Source organism: Scleropages formosus, chromosome 5 (assembly GCF_900964775.1).
Source record: "Scleropages formosus chromosome 5, fSclFor1.1, whole genome shotgun sequence".
In the NCBI taxonomy this organism is placed as follows: Eukaryota; Metazoa; Chordata; class Actinopteri; order Osteoglossiformes; family Osteoglossidae; genus Scleropages; species Scleropages formosus.
The window spans coordinates 20,427,379-20,444,715 of record NC_041810.1 but is presented as its reverse complement, the minus strand read 5'-3'; the positions used below and the strand labels follow the sequence as shown (position 1 = coordinate 20,444,715).

Below are 17,337 nucleotides of genomic sequence, written 5' to 3'. Positions count from 1 at the left end.
CCACGCAGGATGTTGACAAACTCTCTCGCTACAACAAAAGAGGTACTGGTGACCCTTGTTAAGGGGGGGATGTGTAAGAATTTGTGGAGGCATATGAGATGTGTACTCAGGCAAAATCCCTGAATCAGAAAGCTACAGGGTTACTAGAATCACTCCAAGTACCCTCCTGGTCCTGGTCCCATGTGGCAGTGAACTTCCTGACAGACTTACCTCCTTCTGCTGGTAATACCATGATCCTGGTGATCCTAGACATGTTTTCCAAAGACTGTCGATTAATCCCTTTGCCCCGACTCCCCACTGCTCTAGCCACGGCCGAACATCTTTTCCAGAATGTGTTCCGCATCTTCACATTACCGGAAGATATTGTACCTGACTGAGGACCACAATTTATGATCAGGGTGTGGAGGGGGTTCTGGCAGAAACTCGGTGTCTCCATAAGCCTCACCTCTGGGTATCATCCTCAGGCTAATGGACAAGTGGTGCGCCTAAATAAAGACCTCAGCCACTTCTTCCGAAGCTACTGTGGCCAGGACCAGTGGGCATGGTATCTATCATAGGCCGAATATGCCCATAACTCTCGCTCACGCTCCTCCGCAGTTATTGCAGTTGCTAGCTAGCTAATTTTTAAAAATAATGTTACCACATAGGGCGCGGTGGTGCAGTGGGTTGGACTGGGTCCTGCTCTCCGGTGGGTCTGGGGTTCAAGTCCCGCTTGGGGTGTCTTGCGACAGACTGGCATCCTGTCCTGGGCGTGTCTCCTCCAGCCTTATGCCCTGTGTTGCCAGGTTAGCCTCTGGCTCCCCGTGACCCCAAATGGGACAAGCAGTTCAGAAAATGTGTATGTGTGTGTTACCACATCATACACTTACATTATTATGAGTCTGTCACTGTTTTTTGTAAGTAGCTATTCAATTTAATAATAAAAGTGTTTCGTGATAGGTGTATTTGTTTAAACCGTAGAGCTTGTGGAGAAGCTCTACAGACACACACATCAGTCTGATCAGAACAGAATCAGAGACAAGCAAAAACACTCATGTAGTAAGTCATTGCCCACCAGGTATGTAGGTCACATCAGCTGTATCTGTAAACATTAAAAAAAAAAAAAAGAATTCCAATACTCAATTTACATCATTAGCATCTAAATATACAAATAACGTAGAATAAGGATCGTATTAAATTATATTATAATGCTTTTACAGACATTTCTAAGTACTGCCACTGTAATTTCTTGTATACATTTGTAATAAATTCTGTAGAATTTATAGAATTCCTGTCTGTAGAATTTGCTTTTGGCACAGCATGTCACAGTCAGTTGTGTTTTTTTTTTTTTGGCTACCCCAATGAAATCACTGGGTCTTACTCGGCCACTCCTGAAAAAAGGTTCTGGCTACACCCCTGCCTCATTCGGAGGCTTCAGTTGGAGCACTCAGTTTTGTAAGACACTCCTCAGCCCCTTTTCAGATGCGGAATGTCATTGAGACAACCATCCCCTTTGCACTAATAGCACACGCCAGGTTCCATTTCCTGTTCCCCTTCATCCTCGAATCATGTTCTTTGTTCCCTGGCTCTAGACCATTCGTCTCGCTTCTTGATTTCGTCCACGGATCTTCGCTTTCACTCTGACCGCCGATCGACCAAACATGCGTCTGTGCCTGCCAACAAGAACCCTTCAAATCCTTTGTTTCTGAATAATCATTCCTGCACTTGGGTGCTGCCTTCCTCATGTCCTGGCTTGCCTTCGTCCATGGATACCCAAATTATTGATGCTTTATACTATGCGTTGTTTTAAGGGACAATGTTTCTTTTTTCCAAGGTACTGCTTAAAAAAGGGCACAAAACTCTAGCAAAGACAATTGTATGGTGTTATCATGACAATCCAATTCTGGCCTGGACATTCTCTCTTCTGAGACTTTGGTACAACTGTATGCTTGGAATCAGAGTCCTCTCCGAAGGAGTTGCCACTGCTTTTAAATATTTGTCAGACCTTCAGCATTTAATGTGACAGCAGATGACTGATACATGCAGGCATATTTAACTATTTACTCTGTGTTGACATGTGTTTACAGCATGTTAGTCATGACACAATGGTTGGAAAACATCATTGTAGTCCGCGTGGCACAGAGCCATGTTTACTGTCTGTTGGAGTAACAACTGTCATGATCATTTTTTTAAAAAAAAAAGAAAAATCACCATCATAATCTGTACGCTTGTCAGAGCTGTTGTCTGTTGAGTTGTGGGTGTGGACATGACAGACTTTAAATGTTAACTTTAGACAAAAGTAAGATTACATAAAAGGTCACAAATAAATAACAAAGACCCATGGTTAAATATTGTACTCAGTTAACAGAAAATGATAAATAAGTGAATTTAATTATAACATCCAAATTAAAATATGTGATATTCAATGGCAAAAGTCAAGCTTTGCCATGCGGACTACAATGATCTGAATGGATCTGTGCTGCCCTTGCCTCTTTCACTGTTAAAATCATCATGGGAGGGCTGTCAATTTTTTCGGCTGCCTCATGTGTCTGTATTTTTCCAACTACTTAAGGTAGTAATTATAATTAAATAAAAATAAGTGGTTTGATGTTTGTGTTCCCACAAACCCCTCTTCAGCTTTAGGTTTCTTAAACCATATGAAGGTTTGTATGCTGCAAGTACAATTTTGAATTATATCAATATGTAATAAATCTAAGGAAAAAAGAGATAAAAGCATTAATCCTGTGTAATTTGGCTTGCTAAACTTACAATACAAAACAGTGTTACCATGACAATGATACAGTGAACTGACAATAGTAACAGGTTATAAATTTAACACATTTGTTTAGGTAACACTGCTGTACAAAACAATGAATTTACCCATTCATTATACAGTTGGGTAATTTTAACAGAGTAATTTTGAGAAAAAACCTTGCACATGGGTGCTACAGCTGGACGTGAAGGTTGGACCAGGGAACTACACACTGCTGCCTTTTTTAGCATATGTTTCATTTGTGTTATAACTGCACTTCAGTCACAGCAGAAGAAAATACTAGACATATGTCAGTTTTGCATGAAAAATGAATATATCCATAAAGTTTATATTCAAATGCTTTGTGTAGTTTTCAAAAAAATATTACTTTTAGAAGGATAACAGGTGTTCAAAAATCAATTAAATTTTTTCAAAACAATGTTTAGTCAAAATACAAAAGAAATTTAAAATGTAATCTCTAAATGCCTTAAAAACAGGAGTAACAACAAAAGGTGTCCTGTAAAATAGTATTTAGTTGTAAAATTAATTTTAATTGGTTCTAAAATCTCTAAATTATATCTTTCTTAGCTGAGTCGTAATAAATGCAAAATTGTAACATCTAGTGCAGATAATATAATTAATTGGATGTTTATTCAGCACTTTGAGTTGCTGGCTCAGAATTCACTGATTACAACCATTCAAAATTAAATTTGCAATAATAATTTAAGAAAAAAAAGTTGTTACCATGGCACTGAGGTAACAGTCATGTGTATAGTTGCCAAGAACAAGGTGTGAGAAATCCAGCACTCACACTTGTTTAATTTGAGCTGCGTGACATTTTAGTCACAGCTAAAGAAAAAAAAAAAAATGTATAGCTGTTAGAATGCTATGAAAAAATAAGACTTGTGAAAAATATTTCAAAAACTATAGTTTTCAAAAATATATATTTACAAAACTTCCGGGGAAAAAAAAAACAAGTCTTCAGTGGTGTTCCATCATTTTTTAAAATGTTTCGTCAAAAACAAGAAGATCAAAAGGTAACAGTAAGTCTTTTCACTGTAAAAGCCATCAACAGTAACTGAATAACAAAGAACCTACTATAAGAAATATATTTAAATACAGAAGTATTAAAATGTCAATTAAGTTGTATTCACAGAATTTTCTGAATTTGGTTTTTTGTAAGGTACTGAGGAATGCCTGAGTCTAAAGAGCTGATACTTGATAAACTAAATTTTATTATATAGGCCTTTGCTTTACATAAACAAGTGAGAAGGTTTTGATCTGAAAGTTATATAATCAAGAGAAACCGTACTGACGAATATATTCTAAACATACGTATACTGTAATGTATATTGTATATGATTATATATTCTAGTATGAGGAAATGAATCCCATTCACACGCACAGGCTGATGGATCTTGTGGAGTCCGGACGAAAGTCCGACACGGACGCGCGTTGCTGTAACGTCCAAACACGGACGCAAAGTAAAGTGACCCCACGTTCAGAGTGTATTTATAAGCGCACAGCGCAAACGCTGAAGTGAACGCGAGACAACCAGACACACAGTTTATTCGCACGGAGGCGAAAAGCGAAACGCGAAACTTTGAGAAGGACTTGAACACGGAGGCGTGACGAAATACCGGACTGGAACGCGGGACCGGGACTGGAGAATAAGAGGCAGGATGGAAGGGACGGGCACTCGGGACTGGAACATAACACCTACGGAACAAACTGAGGAAACAGGGAACTAATGGTCACCAAGAGAGCACAATGGAAATGCTGATTTAAAAATCCACCATTCATCCATGGCCTCCTGCTCCTTTTATACCCTACTAACCAGATTGTGGACAGGTGCATGGGTCTGGGCTGGTGGCACTGAGTGGCGCCTCCTCTGGCCTGTAGGGGTATTGTCCTTGTGGGTCATTACAGAGCTTTACAAGAAAGAAATCTTTGCTTCTACCAATTGACTGGCCAGTTAATATGAATCTTCCACACAATAATGGAGCACTTTGGTGGTGATTTTCAACACCAGGATCTCTGCTCATTGTACTCATAACCTCTACTTCAATGTCTTCTTTTAGCTCCTGATTCCACGTGATGACAGAATTCCAGAGGATGTTCTCCTGGGCGCTTTCATGGACGTGGCCGAAAATGAGCTCAGGGGACGGAGCCAGGGCTTTCTGCGTCGGGCATGGAAAGCGAGACGATTCTATACTCCCTACAGCATCTCTTCAGATGCCGAAAACGACATCATCTTAAAAAAAGACCATGTTGATCCCTAAACTCTTCTGTTCTCTCCATTTCCATAGCCTTTACATTTCTGAACTCAGGTTGATAAATTACTCAGTTTTCCATTACTTTGTTACTTTTGTAGATTCAGTAGCAAAATATTATTTATTTTATTCATAAGAGGTACACACATATTGTAGGGTGTCCAAGAACATTTCTTGGACATTGGATGTACACATCCCCTTGCACCCCACTTTGTTGAGCTTATTATAATTTAACACAGTTTGTGTAATTACAGCTGCCAGTTACCATGACCAGAACTGTATTTTAATATTCTATTATTTTACTTCCTAAATGCATAACCCTTTACAACACATACCATTGTTCTCCATAAGAAATATATTGAAATTATACTAATTCAATCCCTTAGTGTCTGGAGCAGGATTTCAAAAAGCGGTGCAATGGGTATGAACTATCATTTACTGTATTATGTAAAGCCCACATACCACGGAGCATTGTATTGTCTTTTTACTCATTTTCCATGTCATTTTAAAAACATTAACCCATTACTCCTTCAATATAAATATTAAGCATACAGCATGTATTTCATTTTAACAGTTTTCTAACATGTCTAACCTACAATGAGTTCTGCTCTAAGCCAAAGCTTTGTTGATGTAATTTAAAAAATGTTTGTAAAACAATAATAGTCTCAGCCTGTTTACACACATTGTTGACATTAAGCTCCTATTTAAGAAAGTTCAAAACAAAACATACCAGCTGTTGATAATTCATACCATCCTTTATCCATTTCATTCCACTATTTTTTACTACATTTAAGTTAACTGCATGGTGCATACTAAAATACTTTACATTATAATTTTTAAAATGTTGCAATTATTAGAAACATAGCTGCAAATACATGCCTTAAAATTAGACTTCACAGCGGAGGCTAAAAGCATTTCCTAAATTATACCACTGATGGTGGCATTTGTGCATTGCAGATGACAAACTAAAAATCAAAAGAAATCATTTTAACAAGTAAACTACTTTGAATTGAAATATTAGAAATAATCGTACATGTTTATCTTGGTTGAGGCAAGAACCAAGATAACTAACTTATAAGTTAGAAATGTAAAGGAATTATAGTGTGAAATGATCTACAGTTTTAAGAGTTTGCATTGTATATGTTTGGGTGTGTGTAAAGGACAAACAAACAGGAAAAAGAGAACAAACTTACTTTGTTAATTCACAATGATAAAAGGGTTTATCTTTTTTAAAGCAAAAACAACTGAAAGCATTAATTAAATGTAGTCCTTGTTCAAATTCTCAGAACAATTTAACAGTAATTTATTATTTTACAATAAAATTGTGTATTTCAGGGGCTCAATAAAAAATAGAAATACATTTATGAAACATCCAATTAAGAACTTGGGGAAAATGCTAACCACCATTATTAGTGGAAAGTGGGGACCAGAGTTTATGACCATTTTTTAATATTTATTCCATCTGGCTGTTAATCAGGCAAAATGTAATGGTGAAAGTAAGCCCCAAGGTGATAAAACCTAGCAGCAGGTCAAATATACTACTTGACCAAAACATGTTTCTCATATTTGTGTGTTTTCTGTGTGTTTGTGTGATGGACATGTTTTTGCAAGTGTGAACGTGTGCATAACTCTACACAAGTCCACCGATGGGTATGCGGGGCAGGCAGATGTAAGCCTGTGGGATTTTACTGAGGTTGACTGGATTTCCATCCAGTCGGATGTCCTCTAGCGCATTCCGCAGGTAGTTGTGATCTTTCAGATTGCAGAATGTGTCCTCATGTATCATCTGGATGTTGTTGTTCTGGAGGATGTGGGGAAACAATTGGTAAGTTTCAAATTCAGGTATTGTATATTGCTTTTTAAATTGTAACACATATATTTATTTTTCCATGAAGTTTCAGTAGTTTTCATCATTACTGAAATCACGCTTAATGCTTGGAATCCATCTCCGCAAGGCATTAATAAAGTATCATTTGCAATAAATAGTCAAATCATAAAAAGCTGTAATGATGCTGCCTTTCAAGAGCATTGTTTTTATCACATCAAGTTTATTTAAGGCTTTCTTTTTTAATTTTAGCACTATCTCAAAACACCTTTTTTTTTACTTTTTAGCTCCTTATAATAATGACAAAGTCATGACAGTGATGGATGCACATGGCTAAGATTACTAATACTTGCAGGAAAAGCCATGCATGCATGTGGCATGGGCTAAGTCTGCTTGTCTTGCATGACGTTCGATGACACCAAGGTGCACATCTGAACTGAACTATTTCTAAAAATTGATTATTCATGATTTAAGAAAATTTTGCATATTAATTTTCTCATAATAGCATTCTGACCTCTGTCAGTATTAGTTCCACTTAAATTCCTCTAAGGGAAACCTGCACTTAGACTGCATTGTAGAAACAGTCCACTAGATGGGGATTATAGCATGGCAGAAGAGATACGGGCAACAATAGAGAGCTACTGAGACTACAGTGTAGAAATGGACCATCAGAAAGAGAAACGGGAGAAACAACTGTGCTTGGACTGACCTGCAGGTGAAGAGAACGCAAACTGTCTGGAAGGGGCACTGGGATGTAATCAATGTGGTTATCAGCCAGGTAGAGATACTGCAAGTTTGACATTGCCTGAAAATAGTATGACCACACCAAATTCAGTGTCTGTACAACTAACACACAGGAATGTGAATGTCAGAGATAAAAGCAATAAATTATCAAGTGTTTAGTTAGTTTTTTTTAAATCAAGTGTCTGTACTGCACGTGCAAGCAAGCTGTACTCTGCATCTTTTCATCTAATACAAGCTGCAGTCTCTTACCTTGAAGGCCTCTCTCTGGATGCCCCGGCTACTCAATTTGTTATGGCTTGCATCTATGAGGGTCATGCTGTCAGGCAGAGGAGGTAGCAGAGACACCTGGTTCTCTCTCAGCACCAGCTCCTCCAGGGCAGGAAGATCAATGAATGAGTCCTTGTCCAGCTCTGAGATCTGGTTGCTGGTCAGGTCAATTTTCTTCAGTTTGTCTGGAGCAAGGAATACCATAACACTGTTTTCATTCACTTCATTTAGGTTTAATTTAGTTTTATCCTGCAATAGACTGGTGTCCTGCCCAGGGTGTATCCTCTTTAGCCTTGCACCGTGTGCCTCTGGGATAGCTGTGGACCACTACAATCCTCATTTGGACTTGTGACTGATGATAGTGAGTGAGTTTAATTAAGGTAAGCCCTGTCTATCAGAATTTTCAACTTCTTAAACCCTTATCAGCAACAGTCAAGTTGGTAAAAACAGATTTAACATCACTCTCAAAGGAAATTTTTGAAGACCTCCAGAGAGAAGTTGTTTCAGTGTAAGAAACGTCTACCAACAATCAAGCATGGTGGTGGCAGTGAAACGTTGTGGATATGGTTTATGGCCACAGGATCTCAGCGCCTTGCTGTCATTAAAGGAATCACATTTATCTTAATATCAGAAAATTCTAAAGGCAAACATCAAACCATCACTCTGTAAATTTGGCAGTGATCCCAAACATAGAAGCAAGTGAAGAGAATGGCTGATGAACAAGAAAATATAAATTATGGAATGGCCTAGTCAAAGTCTTCACCTGAGTCTGACTGATGTTGTGGCACGACTTGAAAAAGATCTTCATGTTAAAAAAACTGCAAATGCTGCTTAACTAAAGTGGTTACGCATAGAGGAGTGATCCAAAACTCCTTTGCAGCGATGCAAGACCCTGGTTGACAGCTACAGGAGGCGATTAGTTGCAGTCATGTCAGCTAAAGGTGTCAGAACCACTTATTGACTGTTAAGGTGAAATTATTTTTTTTTCACAGCTATGACTGGACATTTCATATCTTCTACAACAAAGAAATGACAAAAAAAAAAAAATCAGTACAGGTGTCACTTTTTCTCACACTCTATTCTACTACTAGAACAGACAAAAAAGTCTCATCAACTGTGAGGTTAAACTGCAAAAAATGGAGGAAAGAGCAAATACTTTTTTACAACACCGTATACATGATATTCTAATTTCTCTAGTGTCCCAAAAATGGAACAACACAGACTTCCAATTGTCACATTCTCAACGGCACCCCAGCCGAATGCACCTGGCAGAAATCAGAAACGCTGAGTATAAAGGACCACCGCTCTCAGGCTGCGTAATCTCTGTGAGACAACTGTCCCTTCTGCATTTTTAACATGCTTCGACGACTCTCGCTCTGTTTTCCTGTCACGCCACCCTAGACCTGAATCCACACCCCCAAGTCTTGACTCCCTTGTCTTCAGCTACCGCTTTGAGTACAACCCCAATCTCGAACATCCCTCAGAGCAACATATGCCCCTTGAGTCTTTGGCCCACGCTTGGCCTGAACATGTCTTTTGCCTTGCCCTTTGGATGAATGAACGAATAATCCCACCCCTGGGTCTGACCTCCTGTCTTCTGCCCTGATGTGCATGACACCAATACATACAAGTCAGACCTCTGTAGTACAGATACTTATATGAAAAGAAAAATCCAACAGCAGGATGATGTAGCTGCGAAGAGCTAAAATGGAATCTGCAATATCTACCAGTATACCAGTTTTTCTTGTTAGTGGCTCCTAACACAATGATATATGATTTGATTTGAACAATATATGATTTGTTGATCTTGATTAGTGGAAACCCACTCTTTCAGAGGAAATCATCAGTGGATAACTTTACAACTTGAACCCACAGCCAAATCTTCAGGGATATGATGACAGAGCTGGAACATACTCATCCGGGAAAAGTCAGATTTGTGGACCTTGGAGATCTTGTTGTAACGGGCATAGAAGTGGGTGGTGGCCTTAGGCAGTGGGGGAATGCGCTCCTGCTTGGCATCATCGCAGTAGACTGAACTCCCAAGGCAGGTACACTGCAGACAGGTGTGCAAGCCTGAGGTATTTAAAGGATGAAGGGTGAACACAATGATTGTGGAGCAAAAAAATATTAAGATTTGCTCAGATTTGCTGCCTGCAAAGTCTATATAAATCAGTATATCAATATATCAGAATGTAACAGTAACATCTGACAACATTTGCTCTATTGCTGTTGATATGTCTGTTATATTGCACATATGAATAGAGCAACTTCACATGAGAAATTTCACCTTATGCTGGGCAATCTTAGAAGTAAAAAAAATTCATGGCAAGTGTAGCATCGGTATTAAGGAAAATTACTGCCTGGAACATACAGTCATGTGAAAAAGTAAGTACACCCCATGGAAAATTCAGCTTTTTCCAACATATTTGGACATGCAGACATTTGATCTTCATTTAAAGAGTTTCTGTAGATAAAGGTGATATACCTGAATAAAAACACAATGAAAATTAGATTTTTCAAGAAAAAAATTAACTGATGTAATATTCCTATGTGAAAAGATAAGCACACCCCAGGTCTCAGAAGCTAGATCCACACCCTAGATGTTTGAGATTTAAATAACATAGTTTCTTCTGGGATACTCCCTAGAAATGTTCTAATCTTTGGCATCTCATCTGGTACACCTCAATATAACTTTGTCCATTTGAAGTTGTGATAAATGTCAGGGAGTACTTACTTTTTCCATGTAACAAATCTCTGTTTTTGTTTATTTAAATTATAAAAAAAGAGTACATAATGTGAGTTTGATGTGTCATTTGTTCAAGATAATCACCTTTATATGTAGGCAATGGTTAAATGAATATAAAATGTCTGGCATGTTGAAATTTGTTGACAAAGGCAAAATTTTTCATGGGGTGTCCTTACTTTTTCACATGACTATATATGCAGTTAATGTTATGTTTATGACAGTAGAGGAGCTGCAGTAATGTGGCAAGGCCATTAGTGGTAGACATGACTTCTTTCTACGTCAGGTATGCAATGTTACCGGTGGCATAGGGGACATGGGCAAAGAGATGCAGAAAATTTCTTTATATTTATGTCATTGATGTAATTCATTTATATTTCTATAATTAATTAATATCTATACATGTTTAAAGCTTGAATTCAGTGGTTTAAGTATTAAAAGTTGCTACTGTATTCAGGTAGACAGTGTTCAGAACCCTAGGTATACATATAGACATACTGTTATTGGCAAAAAAAAAGAAGATTTCTAGAATTAAGACAGATGTGCAGATGTTCAGGTCAGTATTATTAGGATGAGCATAGGTTGTAATTCAGGTGAGATGGATTTTCACAGTTTGGGCTGGGTTTGCCCCTTACCTCCTGGAGTGTCAAGGTCCGTGAGCACTCCTGAGCCTCCAGATGGCATATGGGGCTGCAGAGGTCGCTCCTCCTCCTCTTCCTCTTCCTCCAATGAGGCTGCTGGGGCCTGGAAATGGTCCACAAAGGGAGGCAATGTGCCGATCTCAATCTGCAACCGGAAAAAAAAGCAGTCTCATCAGCCCACAGCTTGGTGCTTGAATTAATCTTAACATGGAAAATTCCCCTGCACACAACCCTGTATCCCCTATACACTGTCTATGTTTCTCTTTACCTAATGCACATGCATCCATGTTTTGAGCTACTGAAATTGTTTCTATAAGTTCAAAAGGACTTTTTCTAACAGACTGCATACAATTCATATTTGAGCACCAAGGCTGTTCCCTAGGCGCGGTGGGTTTAATTGGGTCCTGTTCTCTTGGGGTGCCTTGTGACGGACTGCCGTCCTGTCCTGGGTGTGTTCCCTCCACCTCTAGCCTAATGCCTGTGTTGCTAGGTTAGGCTCTGGCTCGCTGCAACCCCGTATGGGACAAGCGGTTTTGGACAATGTGTGGGTTGTTCCTTAATTTTGTTTAGTGCAGTATGTCTTTTTGATAGTCTTTCTCTGGAAAATTAAGCTGCCAAATTTCATTGAGAAGAGATTATTGCATAATTAATGTTATTTATAGACTTCTGATAACCAACCATACAGGGGTTACACTGTAGCATGAGGAGATAAGTGCAGGATTACTCCTGACTTCCTTGCTGGCCATTACATTTCATTTACAAATGGTCCTACTTTTGAAAGTTTTTCTACAACCTAGACATTACTGATTAAAGCCCTTCAGTGTGTTACAGATTAGATGACCCAAAGTGCATTTCTCCAAAGATTTTGAATTTGGCTGAGGTGCAATAATGGAAGTTCTCACCTGTGGTTCGTCAATAGTAAGGCCGTCATCATAATTGTACAGGTTCAGGTTGCCGAGATCCACGTCATAGTTGGCACTGTAGTAAGTGTCAAGTTCCACCTGTGGGTTATGTCTGGAGGGAACTGCTAGTGCCAACTTCAGGACAAATACTTCCAAAATGAGATTCAATAGTGTCCTCATCATTCACTCCTGGGCACTGCGATGCCTGTGGCACAAATGCATTGTATCTCATTTTATTTATTAAGACAATATTTTTTTTCAATGTGGGCAAAGATTAGTAATACTGTTTACTGAGTTCTATGTATTGGTGATTAAGAAACAGAATATTATCTAATTAATATTCTAAATCAGTTTTTTTTTCTTTAATAAAGTTTCAGGCTGTTGGCAAAATTTTTACAAAAATCCAAGCATGTCTACAAATGTTACAGTTTTACCGAAAATATGATTTTATGGGTCTTTTTAATTGTGGCAACCTGAGTTTGATACAGCCTTTTCAATTCTCATTCATTTCTGAAACAAGTAAAACCCAGTTTAAATCTCCTGTGTTCAAATTTTAATAACAATTGCACAACTGTTGGATAATACTATGTGCCAGAAAGCTTTTCACCACACAGGAGTAGATAGCACTTTCCACTGCACAAGTCACTGTAAGGCATCCAGAAAAAACAGAGTCCTGCTCTATATGGTCTCAAATGTCAATGCCCATCTCTGCTGGATGAAACTGAAAAAACCAGGAGCCAAAAAACTATTATTTGATTGAATAAGGAATCTCAGATTCAAGCCAACTGCAAAACAATTTTATAAGAAAATTTCTTGGAATTCACTTTTATGTGTCTTGTGGTGTCCCTCATAATTCAACACCTTCTGTCTAAACTGCTCTATGTTCCCCCCCCCCAACAGCAGCACCGAGGAGCTCTCAAGTGCGGCAACTGGCTCATCAGGAGGGGTCGGATGAGGAGGAACAGAGGACCTCAGGGAGGACTGGGATGAAGTGGAAAGAGCTCTCATCTGCTGCCTTACTTTTACTGACAGAGAGTCCTTATGAGAATGTGTGACTTGTCATGTACCAAAGAAATTCAACGCTGTGATGTGGACAGGAAGGTGAAGGAAACATTTCACTTCTAGGGCCAGTCTGGCACTCACATTCCAGCAGGTAAACATGACATAAAAGTGCATACATTTCTATGCACAAGACCCTGGAACAGCCCTATACAAAGTCAGACAATTTTATTCATACTCGTAATAGCCAAATTTGTTTTACATTTGGCCAATTTACACTTCGACAATTTCCTATTTTTCCTTAAATTAGTATACTAATATCTCTTTTGACAAGTTTAGATCAAACCTTCAAGCAATATATATTATAATAGTATTACTTACAGTATAGTATTATTGAAATAATATATTTGTAATAATGTGTATGCTGATTATGGTGCACAACCAAACCATATAAAAGCAGCTTATTTTTTGAATTTCACAAATATTTCTTGCTAAATATTTTTGCTAAACAAGGTGATTCAAAATTGCCAAAGAAGATTAATGAATACATTAAAAAGTTTTTGGAATAGAAATTAATTCTTTTTTCCCAACTGGGCAAATCCTGAGTGTTTTGCAAAAGTTTTCCAGCATACGTATTTAAATTGCTTTGTGAAATAACTGCATCATTGCAGAAAATTAAAGCAAATATGAAATAGCCACTGTTTTCATTTTACTTAAAAGTTTAGATTGAAACAAATCAGCTTGCTCTGGGGTTCAAATTCCTAAATAATCCATGAAACACCTCTCTTTGTATTATATTCTGTATTTAGAAAGAGCATCTAATTGCTATACGAAAAGAAAAACAATAAAAAGTGCAATTCGGCAAGTTTGGGGGTGCTAGAAATAATGCAGTTGGGGCTCATATTACAGCCTATTTTATAAGCACAAACTACCATATGAAGAATGAGGGCAGAACGACAAACTCTTTTAAAATACTGCTGTAAATGAGTAATAAAAAGTAATAAATGTGACATCAAAATAGAATAACGGAAACCCAAATCCTCACCTCTGTCTTCGTGCTGCTGAGCTGAAGGTGCTGAGAGACAGTCTTGCAAACCAATGGACAAAGTGGTGTGTCCACCAGTGTGTATACATGTGCTTGAATCTGAGCAACCCTGACTGTCTGCATATCCTTGTGTCCACTGTAACCCAAACGGTATTTCAAAAAAATGTCATCACATGTTTGTGATATTTGTCTTCCTGTTATTATGTCTGCTTGGAACTTGACTGACCTGAACAGTGGAAGGTCTGTCCTACAGGTCTGCTGCTAACAGACACCCAGTTGGGCAAAAGGTTTCCCCATTGGAGTCTTTGCTGAATCTTCCAAACTGTCTTTAACCAAATAGAAATAATGTGACCCAAATAATCTGGCTGTTTTTATATTCCGTTTCAAACAAGATCAGTAGCTGTTACATATTCCCAGCAAATTTGTTTATACGAATCAAAGAGCAACCAAACTGAAATTCACACCATGTGTCATATAAAACAATATTTATTTGAAAATTGTTTAATTGCTGGAATTCCAAACTATTAATACTTGTGTGGAAATGTAACTGTGAGAACATTGCTGTGTCCAAACAAATAAAAATACATGTTGTTAATGTCAAATCATTTGCTGATGCTTTTCACAGCAGATTTTGTTGCAGTGGTTCCACAGATACCTTATGAGAGAAGAGACCTTTTGGATAGTATAGGACAGATGTGAGGGGAATGGGATCACACATTGTTATTTTCATGGGATGGTATGGACAAAGGAATCAGACACTTGATTTGTTCCACTGTGTCACTGTAAGAAGAGGAGATGGATGACAACCTCTAGTCAATTAGGAACATAGTAACCCTACGGAGGCACATGGGAATCTCCAAAGGCAAGTCTCTGCGCGTTATATGATTGCCATCAAGCCGCAGGTGTGTCAGTCTGGAGGAAGCTCCTGAAAATCCGCAGAAACTAGATATGTTGAACTCTAAAAGGATGAGAGAACCAGAACAGCATTGCATCATTCCATGTTGAATAAACAATATACATTCAGACCAGACAAATGTAGACTGTATTTCATGTGTACCATATAAGAAGGGACATGGAAGGAGACTCACTGTTAATGTTGTTGACCTGGAGGTAGAGATTCTCCAAGTTCTCATTCACCTCAGGGATGGACTGCAGGTTGTTGAATGAGAGGTCAAGCTCAAGGAGAGAGGAGAGGTTGAAGACACCAGCAGGGACCCCTGCATCAGTCAGCTGGTTGTGGGAGATCCGGAGGTACTGCAGGACAGGGAGGTTCTGCAGGTAGCCACTTGAGATGCTGCTGATAATGTTTTGATCAGCATATAAAACCTCTAGGGAGTTGGAAATTCCAAGGGGTAGCTCCTTGAGGTTGTTGTTACTGATGTCCAGATACACGAGAGACTTGAGTCCATTGAAGGCCCCAGAAATAGTCTGAGACGTTAGTTCATTACCTTCCAGGTACAAAGCAGTTAGATTTTCCAACCCCACCAGTGTTTCCGAGGGCAATTTTGACAACCTGTTCCCAATCAAGCTCATCTCATTTAAGGACATTGGTAATGGGCCCATTAGCTCCGTCAGGTTGTTGTAGTTGATAAACAGCTTCTCCAGGTGGACTAGCTTCTCAAATACACCCTTTTCAATGTTTTCACTACTGATGTGATTGCGGTCTAGGATAAGCCACAAGAGGTCGGTAGCATTTTCAAAAACACTGGCCTTGATGTCTTGGATCATGTTATTCTGCAGGTACAGGTACTTGATTCCAGAGGGAACAACAGGAATGAAGTGGAGATTACGTTCATTGCAGTACATGGCAGTGGGGAAATGAAAGGGGCAGTCACACTCCAGAGCACAGCGAGGGATCACAGGGTAAGTACTTGGAATGTAACTGTCATAGTCAGGTTGTGGTTGGGCGTAGCTGTCATAGTCCGGCTGAGGTTGGATGTAACTTTCATAGTCCGGCTGAGCACGATAGCGGTCATAGTCTGGATGAGGTTCAGGATAGCGGCCATAGTCTGGATAAGGGCGGGGTTCCCGGTCATAATCTGTCTGACGTTGAGGAAAGCCATCATAGTCTGGATGAGGGCGGGGTTCCCGGTCATAATCTGTCTGACGTTGAGGAAAGCGGTCATAGTCTGGCTCAGGTAAGGGATAGCGGTCATATTCTTCCACAAGTGTGTCATACTGACCAGAGTCATAGTCTTGACATAGGGTGGTGATGACCAGAGCCACTATGACAGTTATATGCAGATAACCCATCTTTTCGGTCACACGTTGCCCACCGATGTCAAAGGGGACAACACTAAAAATAAACGTTACATTTGTAGAGGTGAGATTGTGATGTAGTTTATGTGTACAAAGAAAATAAGCACTGTAAACTGATACAACAAATATAAAAGTTATGAGCAATATAACAGGATTACAAAGATGTAGTACAAAACATTTGTAAATTATACATTTCCAATATCTACTGTCTGGTCTTTAGGAACAGACTTTTGCTACAGTTAAAGTATTATGTGTCAACTGAGGTCTGAGATGAATGTGTTCAACAGTCCCATGATAATCATTTCCATGTGAATCCATGTGAAAATGTGAGTCACCAACATTATAACCTAATTTCTGGAGATTCTAAGATATTTACATTTATTCATTTTTTTGGGCACTACCCAGAGTGATTTAAAGGATAATCATATACAAGGACACTAAGTGGAAATGGAAAAGGGTTTTACTGCCCCCAGATTCCATCAAGGGGATCCCTTTTTTCTTACGTGTCATTTCAGATATTTTGTGCCAGTAGCAATATTTACAATGACACCCACATGGATGCTCTGATAATCTAAGTTAAGATCACGAATATATATATCCACACACACACACACACACACACACACACACACACACACACACACACACACACACACACAAGCAGGGCAAGGTAAGCTGGAGCCTAACCTGGCAACACAGGGTGTAAGGCTGAAGGGGAAAGGGACACACCCAAGATGGGACACCAGTCCATTGTAAGGCACCCCAAGCAGGACTTGAGCCCCAGACCCCCCACAGAGCAGACCCTGGCCAAACCCGCTGCACCACTGTCCCTCCCCCCCTCCTCCCAATATATATCCATCCTCCCAAAAAAACACATTCACATTAGGCAGAGCATGGATGTGGCTCTG

The 17,337-nt window shown here is 39.1% G+C and overlaps 2 protein-coding genes across 2 annotated transcripts; both read right to left on the bottom strand.

Moving 5' to 3' along the window:
- Positions 1-6,634: 6,634 nt before the first annotated feature.
- On the bottom strand, positions 6,635-12,306 carry LOC108937800 (epiphycan-like). Its single transcript, XM_018757958.1, has 6 exons — positions 12,127-12,306; positions 11,219-11,369; positions 9,755-9,913; positions 7,823-8,025; positions 7,539-7,634; positions 6,635-6,805 (listed from the first exon to the last, which is right to left on the bottom strand). Exons 1-6 carry the CDS (start codon positions 12,304-12,306, stop codon positions 6,635-6,637), a joined length of 960 nt encoding a protein of 319 aa, XP_018613474.1.
- A 2,469-nt stretch (positions 12,307-14,775) lies between these two features.
- Positions 14,776-16,423, bottom strand: LOC108937799 (lumican-like). Its single transcript, XM_018757957.1, has 2 exons — positions 15,259-16,423; positions 14,776-15,128 (listed from the first exon to the last, which is right to left on the bottom strand). Exons 1-2 carry the CDS (start codon positions 16,421-16,423, stop codon positions 14,980-14,982), a joined length of 1,314 nt encoding a protein of 437 aa, XP_018613473.1. The 3' UTR covers positions 14,776-14,979.
- Between the last annotated feature and the right edge of the window lie 914 nt (positions 16,424-17,337).